Source organism: Peromyscus maniculatus, chromosome 5, assembly GCF_049852395.1.
Source record: "Peromyscus maniculatus bairdii isolate BWxNUB_F1_BW_parent chromosome 5, HU_Pman_BW_mat_3.1, whole genome shotgun sequence".
NCBI classification, from domain to species: Eukaryota; Metazoa; Chordata; class Mammalia; order Rodentia; family Cricetidae; genus Peromyscus; species Peromyscus maniculatus.
Window position 1 is genome coordinate 122,965,115 of NC_134856.1, and position 20,153 is coordinate 122,985,267.

General features: G+C 40.6%; 1 protein-coding gene across 2 annotated transcripts in view; it reads right to left on the minus strand.

Moving 5' to 3' along the window:
• Positions 1 to 20,153, minus strand: part of LOC107400298 (uncharacterized) — a 38,930-nt gene that overhangs the window by 6,570 nt on the left and 12,207 nt on the right. Inside the window, exon 3 of one of the 2 annotated variants that reach the window (XM_076573228.1) lies at positions 9,147 to 9,237. The exons of the other annotated variant lie outside the window; for it this stretch is intronic. Coding sequence (XP_076429343.1) covers positions 9,147 to 9,237 — 91 coding nt within the window. The remainder of the gene's footprint in view (positions 1 to 9,146; positions 9,238 to 20,153) is intronic. 2 annotated transcript variants of the gene reach the window in all.

Below are 20,153 nucleotides of genomic sequence, written 5' to 3' on the forward strand. Positions count from 1 at the left end.
TGCCAATCATTTCGGAAGGTAATTCTTCAGTGACTTAAATCTCCTACTGGGCCCTACCTCATCAAGGCCTGTACACCCATCTTTAATAGTACCACACTGAGGATCAAACCTCTATCACAGGGCCTGTGGCAACATTCCAGATCTAACCACAGCATTAAAAATAATAATAATAAACTTTGCTAAGTATACCATTACATGCTATTTTAAAACATTCACATCATAAAACCATTTGTTCTAAATTTTTATAGAATATAAAATATTTGGACATTAAGAAGCAAAATCTGGCCTGGCGGTGGTGGCACATGCCTTTAATCCTAGCACTCTGGAGGCAGAGGCAGGTGATCTCCACGAGTTCAATGATAGCCTGGTCTATAGAGTGAATTCCAGAACAGCCAGAGCTACACACAGAGAAACCCTGTCTCAAAAAGCAAACAAAAAACAAAAAAAAAAAAGCAAAATTTAATAAAAAATACTCACCTAATACTGAAACATAATTTATCAAAAGAAAGAGATAAATAAATGGCTGATAAGACACAGGATTGTTGGATTTTTCCAGCTAATAAAAGGAGTGATCATATTACCAATGTGAAAAAAAAATTTAAACTTTTTCTTGCTGCTTTGTCAGGAACTACAAATGTTGGGGCAGATATAGTACGTTCCAGGACCATCCAGGATGATTTATTGAAATAATGCAGCTGATTCAGAGTCTCCTAAGGCTAGGCTACAGAAGGCAGCCTGAAATGCCTGGGTCTTCTAAGTCATGAGGGAAAGAAATGTGAGAAATTTTTGCAGTTCGTGCACAGTACTGAAAAGTCATGAGACACTGTCCACAAGGAGTTGTGAAGTGATGGGGAACTCTTATCATTCACCTCAAAGAACCCACTTTGGGCAAATAGGAAGTCCAAAGCTGCTTTGTCTTTTTATGAAAATAACTTAAAAATTCGTTGTCATATAAGACAGCAGTCTCATGACAAATAATATAGAATAAAGCACCAGAGTGTGTTTGCATAAAAGTTTAATTTGGGGGAATTTCATGAAGTCGATGCTATTTACCAGCTCTGTGTTCTCCTTCCAAATAGGTATCCACTATGTCTCTAATCCTGCATTACTTTGTTAAATGCTAGCTCTAAAATTCATTGTATTTGGTTCCCAGAAAAATCTAAATAGAACCATGTTCTCCTCCCATTTAGGGAGTTTTTCTTCAATATAAAGATAATCGACTTTCATATTTGAAGTATTTTTGTTTGTGTGGTGTGTGCCTGTGTGTATCATATGTGTGTGCACATGCAGAGGCCAGAGGAAGACGTGGGGTGGCCAGATACATTTATGTTGAATGTCTTCCTCGATTGCTCTGCCTTGACACATGGTCTCTCACTGACCCTTCAGCCCACCACTTCTGGGCTAGGCTGGCAGCATCAAGCCCCAGTGGTCCTTGCATCTCTGCCATGACCCACTCCTCACCAGCACTGGCATGACAGGTGTGCTAGGCCTTTAAAGTGGGTGCTGGGATTTGAACTCTGGTCCTGATGCTTGTGCAGCACCTGGTCTTACTCACTGACCCATCTCCCCAGTCTTCTCATACTTGAAATTTTTATGTTTGTATTATAGGGCTGGGAAATTGCTCTTCTTTTGCAAAAAAAAAAAAAAGTATACCAATAATTTCAACATCATTATTAAACAATATAAATATCTCCTGTTGCTAATAAAGTTACTGTAGCATGTATGAAACTCTTGAGAATGGCTGATATCCTTCTAGGGCCTTGCCTCCTCTGCCGTACTTGTTTTAGTCATTGTATTTTGAAAGCTATTTTTAAAAAAATCCCTTTTCACTATTAGTTTTTTTGTGGGTTTTTTTTTCTAGATTATTGGAGTCTATTTTCCTAGGTCAGCTTTGAAATCACCTGTCCTACATAACATAATTAAATATTGTATTATATTAGAGCAGGCTGGAGAGATGGCTCACTGGTTGAGAGACCCAGGTTTGATGCCTAGCACCCTCAGGTCAGCTCACAACCATCTACAACTCTATAACTTCCTCTTCTGGCCTCCTTAGGTACTGCATGCAGGTGGTACACTGTCAGATATGCAGGTAAAACACCGATACACATAAAATTTAAAAAGAAAAATCTAGAAATTTCTACTGTATGTCCGTGAATTTGTAATGAATTAGCAAGAACTGTTACTTTAATAATGCTGGATCTTGTTACCGATGGAATCACTCTGTAGTTGTTAGCCTTGCTTGGAGATGTTCCAAATGTCTTCTCATGAAGCCTGGCATTTATGATTAAGAGGCTATCTATGTCATCTATTTTTGTTTTGAAGAAACTGTTTTAGAAGGAATGTGTCTATGTGTGTTTCATAAATGGCCATTTATTCAACACTCATGCTTAAAGAATTTTCAGATACAAATATCGATACATTCTTTGACTACTTTTTAAATTATTTTTTCATTATATTGACTAATATTTACCAGGCTGTAGTAACTATTTATATTAAGTATTTGGGAATTTGATAGTATTATCACTTAAGAAGGGAGGAAGAGAGGGAAGAAGAGAGAGAAAGGAATGTGGAGAGGAGGAAGGAAGGAGGGAAGCATGGATTTTTGTCTTGGCTATGTATTTATCTGCATATACGTGTATATATTCAATATGAAAGCACTTTCTCAAGCTTCCCTAATACTTAACCAACCCTGGATAATGAATAATGTGTGTTTGGGAGGGCACTTATTGAATGATGATATTTTAAAAATAATATGTATCTATTTCAGTAACAGACTTCTTACTAAACCATCATTGGTTCTGAGAATAAACCTTACTATGGTAGTGACTCGTTGTTCTCTTAATATATCTGGGCTGATGATTTTCTTTAGGGTTTTTCCTCCTCTATAATCACTAGTGAGATTTAGCTGAAGTTTTCTCCCATTGTGATAATTTTATCAGGTTTTGGTATGAGGTTAAAATAAACTGGGAAGGTTTCCATCTTTCTTTCTACTTGCATATTTTAAATTGCAAAAGAAATCTGTAATTTCAGAGTCGAAAATAACATCCATAAAATCATCTGGGTTTGGCAAATTTGGAGGGATAATTATCATCTTTTTCAATTTTATTCAGGGTGGATCATCTACATATTGAGCCAGTTAGGGTTATTTATATATTCCACACAGACCATCCACTTCATCAAGAGTGTCAGAGGGAAAAGGCTCCTATTGTTCGCCCTTGCAGCTCCACCAGCTACAAAATGTTTGAGTAAGAACATCCATTGCTTATTCTAACAGCATGGCTACAAAACTGGCTGGCCTGCACTGTAGCCTGTGATACACGGACTGCTCTTATTTTATTTTAAAAATTACATTCGTGTGTGTGTGTGTGTGTGTGTGTGTGTGTGTGTGTGTGTGTGTGACAGCATGTCTGTGGTAGGCAGAAAAACATCCTGCAGGAGTCGTTTCTCTTTCTCTACCATATGGGTTCTGGGGACCAAAGTCAGTTCATAAAGCTTGGCAGCAAGAGCCTTTACCTCCTGCACCAGCTCACTGGCCCCCAGTCTCATTTATTTGTAGTTTTATTTATTAAAAAAGATAAAAAAAAAAAACTCAATATATTCTGATGATTTGAAAAGACCAACTGGTTGGCATCAAGGAGGGTGAACATTCCTTGACATCTCCCAGCTTAACAATGGTACATGTGTGTGAGACATAGTGTGGTGGTATTCTAACATATGCACAGATTGTGTGAGGATCAGGGTCGTGGGGGCCATTAACACATGTGTCATCTAAAACATCAGTCATTTCTCTGAGGAGAAATACTCAACTCCTCCTTTCTAGTTATTTTGAAATGTACAATGCACTGTTAACTACAGTGGGGTATTATAGCTTTGTAGTCTCAAAGTCATTTCTCATCTTCCAACTTTCATTTACTCTCCTCTGATGGTTAGTGTCAACTGTCAACTTGACTGACTCTAGAATCATCTGATCAAGGTGGGCCCCTGCATGCCTGGAAGAGATTAATTGGATAGCCTTGAGGTGGGAAGACCCATGTACCATTCCCTGGCTTGTATAGATGGAGAGAGAGGGCTGGGCAGCAGCGGGCATACATCTCTCTGTTTTCTGATTGTGGATGGGTTGTGACCGGCTGCTTCACATGCATGCTGCCTTGATTTCCCCACTATGATGGACTGTACCCAGGAACAATGAGCCAAAATCAACCCTTTCTTCCAAGCTGCTCTTGTCAGAATATTTAAAACAGCAACAGGAAAAGAAACTAAGACAGCATACCAAAACCAAGCAACCTTAATTCTGTTCCCTACATCAATGGTATCAGCTTTTTGAGATTCTATTAAGTAAGTTCATGCAGTATTGGTCATTCTGTGCCTACCTCATTTTGTTTAACATGGAGCCTTTCAGGCCCATCTAAGTTGCCTCAAATGACAAGATAGTGTCCTTTCTAATGGCTGAATAATATTCTCTCTCTCTCTCTCTCTCTGTCTCTCTCTCTCTCTCTGTGTGTGTGTGTGTGTGTGTGTTTTTATCATATTCTACTTATATATTCATCTATCAGCATAGGTTGATTCCACATGTTGGCTGTTTTGAATGGTGATACAATGAATACAGGAGGGCAGACACCTCTGATGTGCTGACTTCATTACCTTCTGGTAATTACTTAGTAGCAGAATTGCTGGGGTCATATGGTAGTTAATTTTTGGAGAAATTTCCATACCAGCTACATTATTTTATGTCCCTATCTACCAATAAGGGTCCCCATTTCTTCATCAGGATTTGCAGCTCATCATTTCAATCAAAGCTTCTAGGTGCAGTGGCATATATGGGTAATCCCACACTGGAGGTAGGGGGTAGAAACAGGAAGCTCCCTGAAGCTCCCTGGCCAGTCAGTCTAGCCAAATGCATGAGCTCCAGGTTCAGTGAAGGATCCTAACTCACAAATTAAGGTAGAGAGCAGGTGATAAAGACACTTAACATCAATGTATATGTATATCTCTGCATATGTATACAAGTGCACATGTGTAAGAATACAAATACAGTGCTGCTATGAACATCACTGAGCATGTGCCCTTGTGGTATGACTGAGCATTCCTTGGGTATATGCCCAAGAGTGTTATAGCTGGGTCTTGGGGAGATTGATTCCCAGTTTTCTAAGAAAGCGCCATATTGATTTTCCAAAGTGGCTGTACAAGCTTGCATTCCCACCAACAGTGGAGGAGAGTTCCCCTTGCTCTACACCCTCTCCAGCATAAGCTGTCTTCAGTGTTTTTGATCTTAGCCATTCTGACGGGTGTAAGTTGGTATCTCAGAGTCATTTTGATTTGCATTTCCCTGATGACTAGGGGTGTTTAGCAATTCCTTAAATGTCTTTTAGCCATTTGAGCTTCCTCTGTTGAGAATTCTCTGTTTAGCTCTATAGTCCATTTCTTAATTGGACTGTTGGGCATTTTGATGTCTAATTCCTTGAGTTCTTTATATATTCAGCATTGTTTGTAATAGCCAGAACCTGGAAACAACCTAGATGCCCTTCAACTGAAGAATGGATAAATAAAATGTGGTACATATACACAATGGAGAACTACTCAGCAGAGAAAAACAATGACACCATGAGGTTTGCAGGCAAATGGATGGATCTAGAAAAAAAAATCACCCTGAGTGAGATAACCCAGACTCAGAAAGACAAACATAGTATGTACTCTCTCATAGGTAGATACTAGATGTAAAACAAAGGATGACTAGAATGCTACTCACAACTCCAGGGAGGCTACCTAGAAAACAGGACCCCAAGAAAGACACAGGGATTGCCCAATGACAGAGAAATGGATGAGATCTACATGAATAACCTGGATGTGAGTGGGGGAAATGAAAGGCAAGGGTCGAGGGAAAAAGAGCTTAGGGGAGTGGGAAATCCCAGCTGGATCAAGAACAGAGAGGGAGAACAAGGAAAGAGAGATGATGATAAATGAAGACCCCATGGGAATAGGAAGAAGCAAAGTGCTAGAGAAGTCCCCAAAAATCCACAAAGATACCTCCACAATAGACTACTGGCAATGGTCAAGAGAAAGCCCAAACTGACCTACTCTGGTGATCAGATAGCCAAACACCCTAACTGTCGTGGTAGAACTCTCATTCAATGACTGATGGAAGTGGATGCAGAGATCCACAGCCAAGCCCCAGGTGGAGTTCCAGGAGTCCAATCGGCGAGAAAGAGGAGGGACTGTATGAGTGAGAGATGTTGAGACCATGATTGGAAAAAGCACAGGGACAAATAGCCAAACTAGTGGAAACACATGAATTATGAACCAATAGCTAAGGAGCCCCCAATTGGATCAGGCCCTCTGGATAAGTGAGACGGTCGATTAGCTTGAACTGTTTGGGAGGCCCCCAGGCAGTGGGACTGGGACCTGTCCTTAGTGCATGAGCTGGCTTTTTGGAGCTTGGGGGCCTATGCAGGGACACTTTGCTCAGCCTGGGTAAAGGGAGGAGAGGACTGGACCTGCCTCGACTGAATCTACCAGGCTGAGCTGAATCCCCAGGGGAGTCCTTGCCCTGGAGGAGATGGGAATGGGGGGTGGATTGGGGGGGTTGGGGGGGGAGGGAGGACAGGGGAATTTATGGCTGATATGTAAAATTAAATTGAATTATAAAATTAGAAAAAAAAGTGCTCAAAGTAATACAAATTTCAAGATGCTTCTAAAAAAAACAAGAATACAAATACAAACCAATAAGTTTATAAAGATTGATTGTGTATTCAGTAATATACTAGTGATATTAAAAGTTATCTTTAGGTTTCACCAATGACATCACAATACCATAGTAATTTAATATCAGCCTCCAACTACTCTTGAAACTATGAGTCACTTTTTAAATAGTCAAAAATTATATTTTATCCCATTTTGTTTCTCAGTATCTACCCCCATTCTACTTCAAACAATCTTCCCTAATATTCTTTTTGATATTTACTATTTTTTTTACAAAACTATGGAAATAATTTTTCTATAACAAGATAAGCATATGAACTGAAAGCTATTTTTTTTAATTATCAGTGAACATAAGGCTTTATGTGTCAATTGCCTCTTGGATAGAACTATTATTGCTATTGCTAGTACATAATTAGTCAAAACAACATAACCATGTCACAAAATTTTATAAATAATTACTACACAAAACTCAGTGATTAGAAATGAAGCATGATGACGTGAATGGGGTCACATCACTTGGATGTGTATATAACCAAACACCATTTGAATAAGACAGAACTCATGCCTATTGTGCCCATCTACTCCACATTGATAAATGTAAGCCCTGAGAAGCCTTGTTCTTCTACAGAATGATGGAAGTTCTGCAGCAGCAATGTTGCTGATCTGATTAGACACTTCTAGATCACAAACTGAGGAGGTACCCAGGGAGGAGAGCAGTTTGAGCCTATCTTGATAATGCTAATTCATTTCTCAACTTTGTTAATGGCAAAGTATTGATGTGTTACCTGGCTATTAGAACTAACTTGCTCTGACTTCACTGGTACCTATGAAACGATTACTGTATCAGTCAAGCTTTGCTGTGTAACAACAAAATATCAGTAGCATATGACAAAAGCTCTTTTATCAAAAAGACATAATTTGCAAATATTAAGTATGGATCTTCTTGGTCTTCAGTGTTTGGGACATACTTAGTCTATATTATATTTAGCTAAATGTTATTCATACTCAACTACTTAAAATCACAATTCTGTGAAATGAGACGAGGTTGGGGAATTATCATGAATAGCTTTCATTTTCAATAAAGATTTGAAAGTTCTTTTCTTTTAGAAATGTATTTAAGAGTTTTCTAAACAAATACCCTTTAAATGGAGCTAAATGAGATGTTCTTTAAGCTATATAAAGTGTAAAGTTTTTGTTTTTTTAAGTTACACGCTATGGATAAAGTGCCTGCTGTGCACAACACAAGTCTGTAACATACGTGACAATGGGGGACACCCTGATAGACCCAGTGAGATTTTTTTTTCTCCCTAACAAATGCACAGATAATCTGAGGCATACTTGGTTTAGATGTCAGGACAATCCTGGGGTCTAAGGTAAAGCTGCTGTGGTTCCCTGGTGGCATGGCATCATGAAAAAGATAGCAAGCCATCCATTCCAAACCACACCCATTTATGCCCCCATTTATCTAGCCAAACAAAGTCAGAACACCAAGCCCAGTGTCCACAGGACAGGATGAATGAATATTCATATCACAAATAGGGGTGGCAGGGGTCAGAGTTGGGGTGTCTTTTCAACAGTTGAATGCACTGTACCTGTGGATTATTCTAACAAAAGGTAATTTAACATGAAGATACATATCCCAGCCAGGCTTTGACAAAGCCCTCCCTTCCAGAGTTCCCTTTCTTCCTGCCACGGAGACCAATGACCTTCCACTGAGAAAAACCTGAGTCACAGACTGAGGGCAATGTGATGCCAAGATGCAAACCTCCCTAGCATTCCATGAGAAAAACATCCATATTTCAGAGCCCTGAGGTGTTTTCGGAGCGCCCTGATCAATTCACTGCCTTCTGTTTGGTTCAGCTTTTCTAATGTAGGGTAAGGCTTTGGGATGTTTTTAAAGGTGGAGCCTAAGGTGGATCTCTGAGTTCTAGGCCAGCCTGGTCTACAGAGTGAGTTCCTGAACAGCCAGGAATACACGTAGAAACTCTGTCTTGAAAAATAACAAACAAAAAAGCGTCTAGACATTAGGGAGGAACGGGCAGACAGCCCCCATCATGCAATGGTTTGACTTACAAGTTTGACAATGGTGAGTTCAGTCCACTCTGAGTAGTAATTACACTTCCGTTTTTGATGTGTCCCTATTAGCAATGTGAGCTCTGGCCCTCTGTAATGTCTGTGTGATGCGCTTCCCACTTCCACTCAGCCTTGGTGTACACACAGAGCTGTGCGGCTAACACAGTCCAATTTCATGACAGTTCCACCATTTTTTTTTTTCTAGACAGGGTTTCTCTGTGTAGCTTTGCGCCTTTCTTGGAACTCAGTTTGGAGACCAGGCTGGCCTCGAACTCACAGAGATCCGCCTGCCTCTGCCTCCCGAGTGCTGGGATTAAAGGCGTGCGCCACCACTGCCGCCGCCGCCGCCGCCGCCGCCCCCGCGTCTCCAAGCTCACCTCAGCCTTTGGCAAACAGTATTGTTTTCACTTCCGGTTCCTGCCTTATGGCTCTTCCACCAGACAAGTTTGAAAACTTCTGTCTCATCACCTTTTATAGACAAACAATATTTCCAAAATTAAATTAATCTTTATCTTATTTTTATTTTTCCTTGAGACGTCTTGCAGCTAGCAAAACAAAGACTTAGGTTTAATCCAGTTTGGGAGTCATTCTTCTTTGGTTTTAGCATTGGATATAAAACACCCATTTTTTTTTTATTATTTATTCATTTGATTTACTGGGATCATTATATAGCCCAGGGTGGCACTCAACTCAGATTCCTCCTGCCTTAGCCCATGTGCTAGGGTTATAATCATATACCACATGCCTAGCTGTGTGTACTGGAATTCTGATATAACAAGATTTCACTTGTTGCTGTCATCCAGTGTAGCTGAAAGTTTTCCTGTGTCCCACCTGGCCCACGATCAGGACAAATCTCTCTCACCTGCCAGTCAGGCAACCGCTAGGACCCAAATAAACACATACAGGCTAATCTTAATTCTTAAACTATGCCCATGGCAGGCTTCTTGTTATCTAGTTCTTATATCTTAAATTAACCCACTTCTATAAATCAATACTTTGCTACGAGGCTCATGGCTTACTGGTACCTTTATATCTTGCTGCTTCTGGGAGCGGCTAGCAGTGTCTCCCCTGCTCTCTCTTCTTCCCTCTGTCTCTCTTTTGAATGTCCCGCCTAACCTTATTCTGTCTCACCATTGGCCAAACAGCTTTATTTATCAACCAATCAGAGCAACACATTTTCACAGCCTACAGAATAACATCACCCATCCATCCAGTTCTCTTTCTTCTTCATATATGATATTTACCACTTTTTTCTAGATGTTTCTTGTGCTGAACAGCTTTTCCTCCACCTCTCTCTAGAACTTCCCAATATGAACAGCTTTTAATATTTTTTTTGCTAAATATTTGGAATATACATGTTCCACACACACTTCAATTTCATGAAGGGTGAACATATATTCATCAGTGTGGATTAGGCTGGCTTATAATTTTATTTTCCTATTCTTTTTATTGTTCTCTCTTATGGTGGAGGGGATTGAGGTTCTTAGGGCCTCATTAAGTGAGAAATAGTCCCTTTTTCTGCTCTTTTTAAAAGTTTGATAAGACTAGTGTTATCTCTTTAAATAACCTGGGGTTTTATTTATGCAACAGATTTTAAACTATGGGTTCTGTTTCCTTTAAGACAAAAGACTGTACATGTCTATGTCTTCTTAAATTTATTTTTTTTTCTCTAGAAATTAGGACATTTTGCCAACACTTTCAAAAGCATTGAATTGTTTCCATTAATGTTATTACAATTGTCATTTTCAAGATAAGCTATGGTACGCTGTATGATTCTTGCCTTACTGATATTATTTCTACCTTTGATTTATTTTTAAAGGAATTATTTTTGGCTTTGTTAATATTCTTTATGCTGTTTCTATTAATCTACCTTTTATTTCACTTCCTCTTTATAAGATGTTTTTATTTAATTGATTGATATCTGTCTCTCTCATTTAATTAGAGTATTTGAAGACACACTGCACTATGTGCCAGGTTAACCATATGTATAAGTTGATATGTATCCTGGCTAGTTTTATGTCAATTTGACCAAAGTATAGTCATCTGAGAGAGAACTTTGATTGCAAAACTGCGTAAGAGCAGACTGTAGGCAAACCTGTAGAGCATTCTCAATTAGTGATTGATGGATGAGGGCCCTGCCCATTGTAAATAGTGCTATCCCTGGCTGATGGTCCTGGGTTCTGTAAGAAAGCAGGCTGAATAAGCAATTGGGAGCAAGCCAGTGAGCAGTACTCCTCCATGGGCTCTGTATCAGCTCCTGCTCCCAGTTCCTGTCCTGTTTGAATTTCTGTCCTACTTCCTTCAGTGATAGTCCTCCTTCCTTCATTCCTACTCTGGATGTAAAAGTGTAAGTCAAATAACCCTTTCCTCCCCAACTTGCTTTGATCTTGGTGTTTCATCACAGCAATACTAACCCTACCTAAGACAACATGTAACGCCTTATTTTTATTTTCTAACTAACTTCCTTTTTGGTGTTATCAGGATCAGTGTGCTATTATGGACTAATCTAGTAGATTTGTTTCTTAATTTCCTAGTTTGCAAACATATAAGGCTTTCTGTTTTTGTTTGTATATTTTGAGGGGTTTGTTAACATTTTTACATGGAGTCAGAGAAGATTCCATCCAAATGTGTCAAGTCTGACCTTGTGACCACTGCCATGTCCTGTGAGTGTTCCAGTGTGTTTGAAGGAGTCTTGCACTTACGTCATTGGTGTTTGCACATCCAATCCTGCTCTCTCATTACTGTTCAGCTTCCTACATGCTGCCTGGCTTTTAGTTGGCTGGTTCTATTATGAAGAGACAGGCTGAAAACAAAACAAAACAAACAAGCAAACAAACCCTTGTAGTATGGTTTAGTACGGCGGGAGATCAGCCTGTTTTTCAGAGGTCTGCTTAACTTTGCTTTACATATTGTGAGGCAATGTTGAATGGTGAGCTTAAATTGTAGTTTCTTCCTACTTAATTACAAGTTTATCATTGAAGTGTACCATTTCACATCTGGTATATAGAATAAATCTTTTCTTTAAAGACTAATTTGGCAGATAAGGGTCTAAGACTCCGGTTTGGGGGAGCTGACAGTTGTATGGCATATCTCTCTATTGCTTCATTTCATATGTCTGATTTAAGCTGCCCCACTTTATTCAGACTGGCGTCTTTATCTTTTAATTGGGCTATTCAGTCCATCCCTACTTCATGTAGCTATTAATATTTTGCTTCAAAACCTCCATCTCATTGAGTGATGTATTAACTGCTTGATCGGCTTCGGCTCCCTTTTTCCTGTCTTTGCCCTCCCTTCCTCTGGACTGAGTCAGAGAGTCACCTGGATTCCTCTCCATTAGCTTGACGGTGATGTTCTCATTTGATTACTTTTATGGTGGTTAGTCTGGAAAAAGAAGCAAGTATTCCTAACTTATCAAAGTCTTTATTCTCTTCAAGGGAAATGTAAGAAATCCGAATACTTTCATTCCACTTGTCTTATTTTAAGTCTTTGCTTGTGATTACTACATGTTTCTGTGATAGGTACAATGTGCTCGGAAATTACACTGGAGATGTAGGCTAGAGTTTTTTGTTTGTTTTTTTGGGGGGGCAGCATATTGTTTCAGTAAACAGAAGTGGGTGAGAAAAGGAGATTGCCTTTATTGCTTGCTCCGCCTTGGTTGCCTTTTTCTGAACCAACAACTCATTTCAGGAATTTGTTATTGTTTTCAATTGCCTCAGCCCTGTCATTCATACTCAGGATCGGTTGCTTAAAAACTGGACGATCTAAAGCTGAAAACCGGTATTTCTCTCATTGAATGCGTAGCCTTTTGCTTGTACTATTTTTCAATTCCTCCCATCAAGTTCTAGATCCTGTTTTTCCACTTGGCTGGTCTCGTGACTGGCTTTGACAAACAATATTATAATCAGGCTCCCTTTCTATTGGGGAGCCACCTTATGCCAGCCAGGCCCAGCCGGGTCCAGCCAAGCCCAGCCAGGCCCAGCCGGGCCCACAGCCAACTAGATACACAAATGAACCCAGTAGAAAGACCAGAAGGCTCCAGAGTAGTCCACTTACAGTACTGGCCGGCCTTGTTGTAGGCTAAGCAAACAATTATGATTTTAGGCTACTGTATTTTGATATTATTTGTCACACAGCAAAGGCTGACTGATAAGTCCTTCCTTACTCAAAACTTTTACTCTCAGGAGAAAGGAGAAAGGAAAAATTTAGATGGCTTTCAGACTTGGCCAATTAGAATTCTAGCAATCGGGTAGTGGGGGATGAGGGATGGGTGTGTAAGGAGGCAGTGACATGTGTGCAGAATGTCACCTACATGCTAAAGCTGCCCTGTGTTAGTGGGCATTTTTTTTTCTCAACCAGTAATTCTTGGAACAAAGTGCCACAACATTTTAAATCATCAGTGAATCACCATGGTGGTTTCATTTTGTGAGATATTGCTGGTCATTGTCTTGTTTTACTTAATGTCAAGTTCTTGTTTGGCAATGCAGTTGCCAATTTTAACACTAAAATTGCAGAAAAGTATGATTTATTTACAGCTCTCAGGGGGCTCTGGGGAAAAAGCAGAAGCTTTATGTATTAGTAACCTGTATAGTAGAAATCTGGACTGTGTGCTGGGAGGATCTAGGTTGTTATAATTATGAAGAGGGAGGAAAAGGCTCCAGGCAGGCGTGTTTAACAACTTCGGGGTGGAAAGGGTAGGAGGAGGGGGGGGTGAGGGTTGTAACAATGAAAGCTGATACCTTAAGTATAAAACTGAGATTCTAGAAAGAGGAATGAGAAAGGGATGAAAAAAAAAAAGCCATCTGTGTGATGTTTTGGTTATGCTGAAGACAGGAAGTTTCAGAGCTTGTTAGTCATCCTCAGTTTTCCCTGGATAGAATAAAATCAGAAGGAAGCGACACTCTGAAGGCACACTAAGTCAGGACTGCATTCAAGACCAGTCCATAATCTGCTCTCATTGCACTCATCTGCAAAATCATAGAATACATTCCATTAGCAACATCCAGTAGAGTAATGATAACTCTACCCATACTTTAATGATATTGCTGATATTTCCAAAGGTGTAATTTAAATCAACATTTACATTCAAAACACTTATGATTTAGCTAAAGGAAGACGCACTTAGCTAAAATAATGATCAACATGTCAGTTTTCCCCAGAGACTGTATCAAGGTATATAAAGTACCACTAAGTCTGCATAAATATTAGCAATAAAGTTTGATACAACTTTACATGTGACTCTGTCCTCAGCCTTGACCTATTTTTTTCTTTTGAATGGCAGATCTATTATTAAAGAATGTCAAGTTAAAATGTTGTCATTTCACATTAAAATGTAGATCACTGACCTTCCTTATTTCTCCCCTCACTACTATTGTCCCACAGCCTAAGAAAAGAAAGGAGTCTATTACCAGGCAGAAAAAAAAGGCCAGACAAAGACTGCATTTGCCAATTCTATGGTGAGGGAAAAAATGGCTTAACTAACACATAATTGGGCAAAGGCAAATTCTTAGTCTGGATAACCTAGACACAGGCAAAATATTACACAAAGCAAATTTACCCCTCCCCCTTTTAAAATTCATACAGATAGTTTCCCCATCCAAATTGTATGTGTGTCTGCTGGCAGGCAAGTACAGGTAATTGCCTCCAGGTGTTTGCCTGCAGGAAGTCATTGAAATTCAGCGCCAGCAACAGCAGCTTTCTCAGCAGCAAAATCTAACCTGCAGGAACCTCCCAGGCACAGGTACATTTCAGCATAGCAATGGCAGCTGGCTGGAAGGCCCTAGACCCACAATGCCAGGCTCAAGAGAGAGCAGACAAAAAGAAGGAAGTACTCATTAACCAAAATTTAAGGTTAAAAACAGATGTTCCCAGGCCTTTAGAGAAGTTTTAAAAATGTAACTCCTCTCCCAGAGAAGATATAAATTATGATTGTAATTACACTTCTCTTGAAGTTCTGCTTTCACACAAATCGCACTTTAAAATAATTTCTTGCTGAACAATGAACCACATCCTTTGGGCACTGTGACTAGATACTGCCGGACGTTCAATTAAAGGTGGCAGACCAGTAGCTTTTAGCTTAATTCTCCCACTCAGATGACAATACACGTTTCGAAAGGCACAAAGCTACAAATGCAAACTAAACATGACTATATAATGTGATAAAGATTTAGTAGTGAGAACCAGTTCTGAGACAGAATCTTCAGCTGACCGTAGGGAAAGCTAAGCCGCTTCCTTCTCTTGTCTTTTAAGAAAGAATTTCCAAACGGAGATTCAGGAATGGGCATCAGGGTTACCTCTGGAAGTTGCATTGCAGGTGAGATTAAAAACCAACTGGACCTCTGGATTCTACATACACACACACACACACACACACACACACACACACACACACACACACACACACCCCAAGCAGAAGTCTGAAATACTGACCATAAAGACTTCAAAAGAAGTGTAAACCAGGCCAGTTGGCAGGGAATTTCCAGTACAGACTAGCTAAACATGGCAAAGGCTCTGACTTAGCTTTTGGGGTGCCTGCCATTCCTAGTGAGATGGAGTTTACCAGGATCTCAGATAAGAGGAAAAAGAATTGGAGAAACAGCAACAAGAGAAAGCAGACAGTATGAGGAAGAATAAAAAGAAAAAACCGCCATCAACATTCCAGAGTAATATGTTTACAGGTAGAATAAAAAGGGTTTTAGAAAAATATAAGCGGTGTGTCCTTAGGTATTAAAACTTGAATTGTGAAAATGAGAAAAATCAAGGAAAATGTTAGCACATAATGTAGGGAGATTTTTCAAATGAGAAGTGAAAGTAGAAAAGGAGGCGATAAAAGGTGAGAGAAACAGCGGAGATGCCCGGGCAGTATAATGTCTGAATTGTTTCCTGAAAGGACTCAGAAAAGGTAGATAAGAAAATGAATGAGGTATAACTTGAAAATATTTTCCTCAAATGAAATGACACCATATTTCAAGCCAAAATTTGACCAAGAGAGCCCAAAATACAGTAATAAAAATTAGATATGTCATGATGAAATTTAAAAAATAAGGATGAAGAGAGCTAACTCTGAGCACTGAGAAAAATGACATCTCACACGAAGAATAGCCATACAGAGAGTCAGGGTACCAGGAAACTCCTCAACAAGCTGGAAGCCGGAGACCATGCGTTTAGTGCCTTCAAAATTTTGGGCAAAAAGTCTTTCTATTCTAGTATTCTCTCCCCAACTGAAGTTTAAGTTAAACCTGAGCATCAGGTGATCTCGAGTGTAAAGGCTCCAAGAGTTTTGCTTTCGATGAACCCTTTCCCAGGAAGCCACTGGAGTGTGGACACACCCAAAACGAGGGGATAAACTCAGAAAGAAGAAGGCATAGGATCTAGGAAATGGCTGTCCGGCAGGGGAAAAGAGAAGGCATCTGTCAGGAAGGCTGTGAAAGGGTACCACAAAAACTAGCAAGTCAAACCTCAAAAGCTTGGACAGAAAACTAGGCATGTTGGCTCACACATGTAACTCTAGCACCCTGGAGAGACGAGGCATGAGGAGGCAACCTCAAGACCAGCTTGGACCACAGAGTACAATCCCATCACAAACAAAACCAGAGATGTTCCATAAGGCCAGTTTAATTTTAATCAGTGAGTGTAAATGTATTGATATGCTTAGCTACCAGGATGAATTAATAAATGCATACATATCCAAGGAAATACATAAATCAAGAATTTTCTTTAGAGAGCTGAGATAAGAAGAAAAATTAACACAGTATGGTGTGCAGACTGGCTTTGAACCGTATCCACAGTGACATTCGTGGTCATGGGGATAACACTAAATACTGATTGATGACTCAATCAGATGATGCTCCACAGGGGCACATGGGATGTGCCCTGGGGATTGAGAGTGTGGATGAAAGCAAGATCAGAGCTATCTGTTTGGGAGTGAGACATAACTGACAATATCTAATATCCCAAAGTCAAAATTCAGAAGGATACTTGTGTTATTCAGACACATGCAAATACATGGCTTTAAAGAACTGAAGCCATTTGCTCCCCGGAATGAATGAGCATATGTGAGGAGACAGCATCTCATGTCACACTGTACTAACCATCTAAGCCTCTGGCCCAGTCTCCCTGATGCTGTGGCCCTTTAATCCAGCTCCTCATGGTGTGCTGACCCCCAACTGTAACATTACCTTGTTGCTACTTCCTAATTGTAATTTTGCTACTGTTATGAATCATAATGTAAATATCTATATGCAGGGTATCTGATATGTGACCCCCGTGAAAGGGTCACTTGACCCCCTATACAACCAACAGGTTGAGAACCACTGCTCTAAACCTTCAATCATATGAGGACAGGGACATGGAAGGCACAGGTGTAAAATGTTAACCTAATCATCTCTGACACATTGGAGTTGAACTTGAATAAAGGAATATATATTTACTGCAAAATGCTTAAGGATAGAAAGAGTTACAACAGAACAAAAAAACTCTCTGGGACAGCAGGAAGCCTTTCTGGGATAAAAAGTAAAAAGTACAAAAAAAAAAAAAAAAAAAAAAAAAGAGCTGGGCAGTGGTGGCTCATGCCTTTAATCCCAGCACTTGGGAGGCAGAGCCAGGCGGATCTCTGTGAGTTCAAGGCCAACCTGGTCTACAATGTAAGATCCATGACAACACAGAGAAACCCTGTCTCGAAAAAACCGAAAAAAAAAAAAAATTGAACAAGATAGAGAAAAGTCTTGTATTTGAAGACTTTACTGGGTCAAACTGCATTGAGAGGCAATGGTTTTATAAATACCTGTTTAAATGGGGATGGGGTTGGGGGTGGCTCATTCAGTAATGTGCTTGGGTGTAAAAAGCTTGAAGACCTGAGTTTAAATTCCCAGTACCCATGTAAAAATCCAAGCACAGTGGCACACATCTGTAACCCCAGTGCTGGGTGAGCAGAGACTGGCAGAGTCCAGCAGATCATTGGCCAGGCAGCTGAGCCATAAAAGTGGACTTCAAGTTCACTGAGAGCCTGTCTCAGTACAGAGGGTAGAGAGCAATTGAGGAACATACTCTGTGTGACCCCGACACACATGCACATGGGTATATATGCATTTGAAGGTACACACACACACACACACACACACACACACACACACACACACACACACACACAGGAAAAGAAAATAAATGAGGCTTCATTGTCTCGAGCAGTTGAGGTATCAAAACCCGAGAATCCATGTATAGCTAACAGTTTTGAACTGATATAATTGATGGAGCAGTATTGATCAATCATTACTGCTAGTCCCTGGTTTAGATTAGAGTTGACCTCTTGTGGTATACAGCTCTACCCAGCGCAGTCAATGTATCATGCCCCTGGTTCATCTAGAAAATGGTTGTGATTCATTGACTGGGTGATTGAGCAGCACATTAGGAAGATTAAACCAACAGGTGGGTTCCTGGGTTTGTGATACTGTTTCTATCCAAGATTCAAAGCAATCATTGAAAGGACAGAGCGCGCACGTGCGTGTGTGTGCGTGTGTGTGTGTGTGTGTGTGTGTGTGTGTGTGTGTGTGAGCGTTTGTGTGCTTGCGCATGTGCACATGTGTATACTACTTTTTGAAAAGTTTCCAATCTGTAGGTGCTAATCATGTCTCAATGTTTTCTCAAAAAAGCAATTCAAAATATTTTTTTTCCCTAATTTTTACTAAGATGTAATGCTCTGGAAATCATCAGACAATTCTTGAACAGATAAAGTAAAAAGGGACCAAAGGCACATACTGATTTTGTTCTCAAACTGATGGCTTACAGTGAGAGCCAGTACATCCTGCCTGTGCTCTAGGATGGAGACAGTCTAGAACAGAAAATCTAAATGCGGTGACTGAAGACTATCGATGCTTTCTCTAGATTGGGGATGTGTTGTGGTTTTCACCAAACCACCTTAAGTGGGCAAACTGTGAAATGATGAAGGAGGCCATAAGAAAATGGATTGAAGACTGCCTAAAATGTTGAGTTCTAGAATTAACTTTTTATTTTCACAAAGTGCATGATTAGAAAACTTGTCTATAAACCATATATTCTTGAGCCTGGATTGTACTCTACTGATCTGGTCCCAAATCATCTCTTTAGTAGGAGGTACTAAAGAGCAAAAGGGTTACAGGGTCAGCATAGGAGGTATAACTCACACATATTTCTCACCTGAGCAGACAAAATTAGACAGTCAATAGAATATGACCCATTTCCTTGGATGGAGAGTTCATAGTTGATATATAGAGTTGGCTGTTAACTAGGAAGGAAGACATAATGGGAGTGTATCTATCTATAATAGAGGCATGGATTGTTTATACCAGAACGTAGAAGCAGAAAATGCCAGTCATTGCAACGCTGAAGTGACAGGTATGGCTAGTTACTGCTACAGTCTGGACCAGCAATGTCTACTAAAGACCCCTGTGCTCAAGTGTAGTTTCCAGGGCGGCACTCCTGGAAATGGGGAGAACCATTATAGAGTGGGGCTTACTGTAACAAAGTTAGGTCACCGGGGGTGCTGCCTTGAAGGAAAGGTATTATGGGATCCAGCTCTCTCTCTCCTCACCTTTTTCTTGGTCACCATGAGGTGAGCAGCTTTGATCTGCCACACACGGTCCACCATGATGCCCTGTCTCACCAGGCCCTAAAGCAACAGGCCAACCAGAGAACACAGCCTCCAAAGCTTTGAGCTAGATTGAACCTTCTTTCTTTTTTAGTAGTTGAGTGTCATGTTAATCATGAACCATTCTTCCAGGGGGTGAGGTGGGGTGGGGAACAGATTCACAATCTGTTGGTTGTTTTCTTGAGGTGTGTGTGTGTGTGTGTGTGTGTGTGTGTGTGTGTGTGTGTGTGTGTAAAGTAGCAATCAGTGCCACTTTATACCATTAACATGCATATGTCACATGCCTTAGCTGCTTTGCATAAAGTGGCTGCAGGCCACTGCAGTCCATTTGAAGTGAAAGAATATGTGGTTTGGTGGTCTGCTTCAAAGATCAGCAACAAGAGTCACAAAATGGATGAATGCAACTTCCTATCTGAGAGGAGGCCAGCTTTCTGCATCGCCATAGAGAGCATGGAGGAAAAGCAAAAGGTGAAGGCAGGCATCGGGCGCGGGGGGTGGGGGTGGGGGTGGGGGTGGGGGGGTGGGGGGGTGGGGGGGTGGGGGGGTGGGGACGACGGACACGACGACGGTGGGAGGTTGGATGGGGGTAGGGGGGGTAGAGATGCAGTGAGTGGGTGAGAAGTTCGGGAAACACAACTGCAGGCAAGATGGCTGGAGCAAGCCCTGCAGGGGAACAAGGGCCTCGTTAGGGAAGCAGCTGAAGCGAAGGCTCACCATGATCTGCAGATCACTCAGAGGTTTGAAATCAAGCTACAGAGTACGGGCT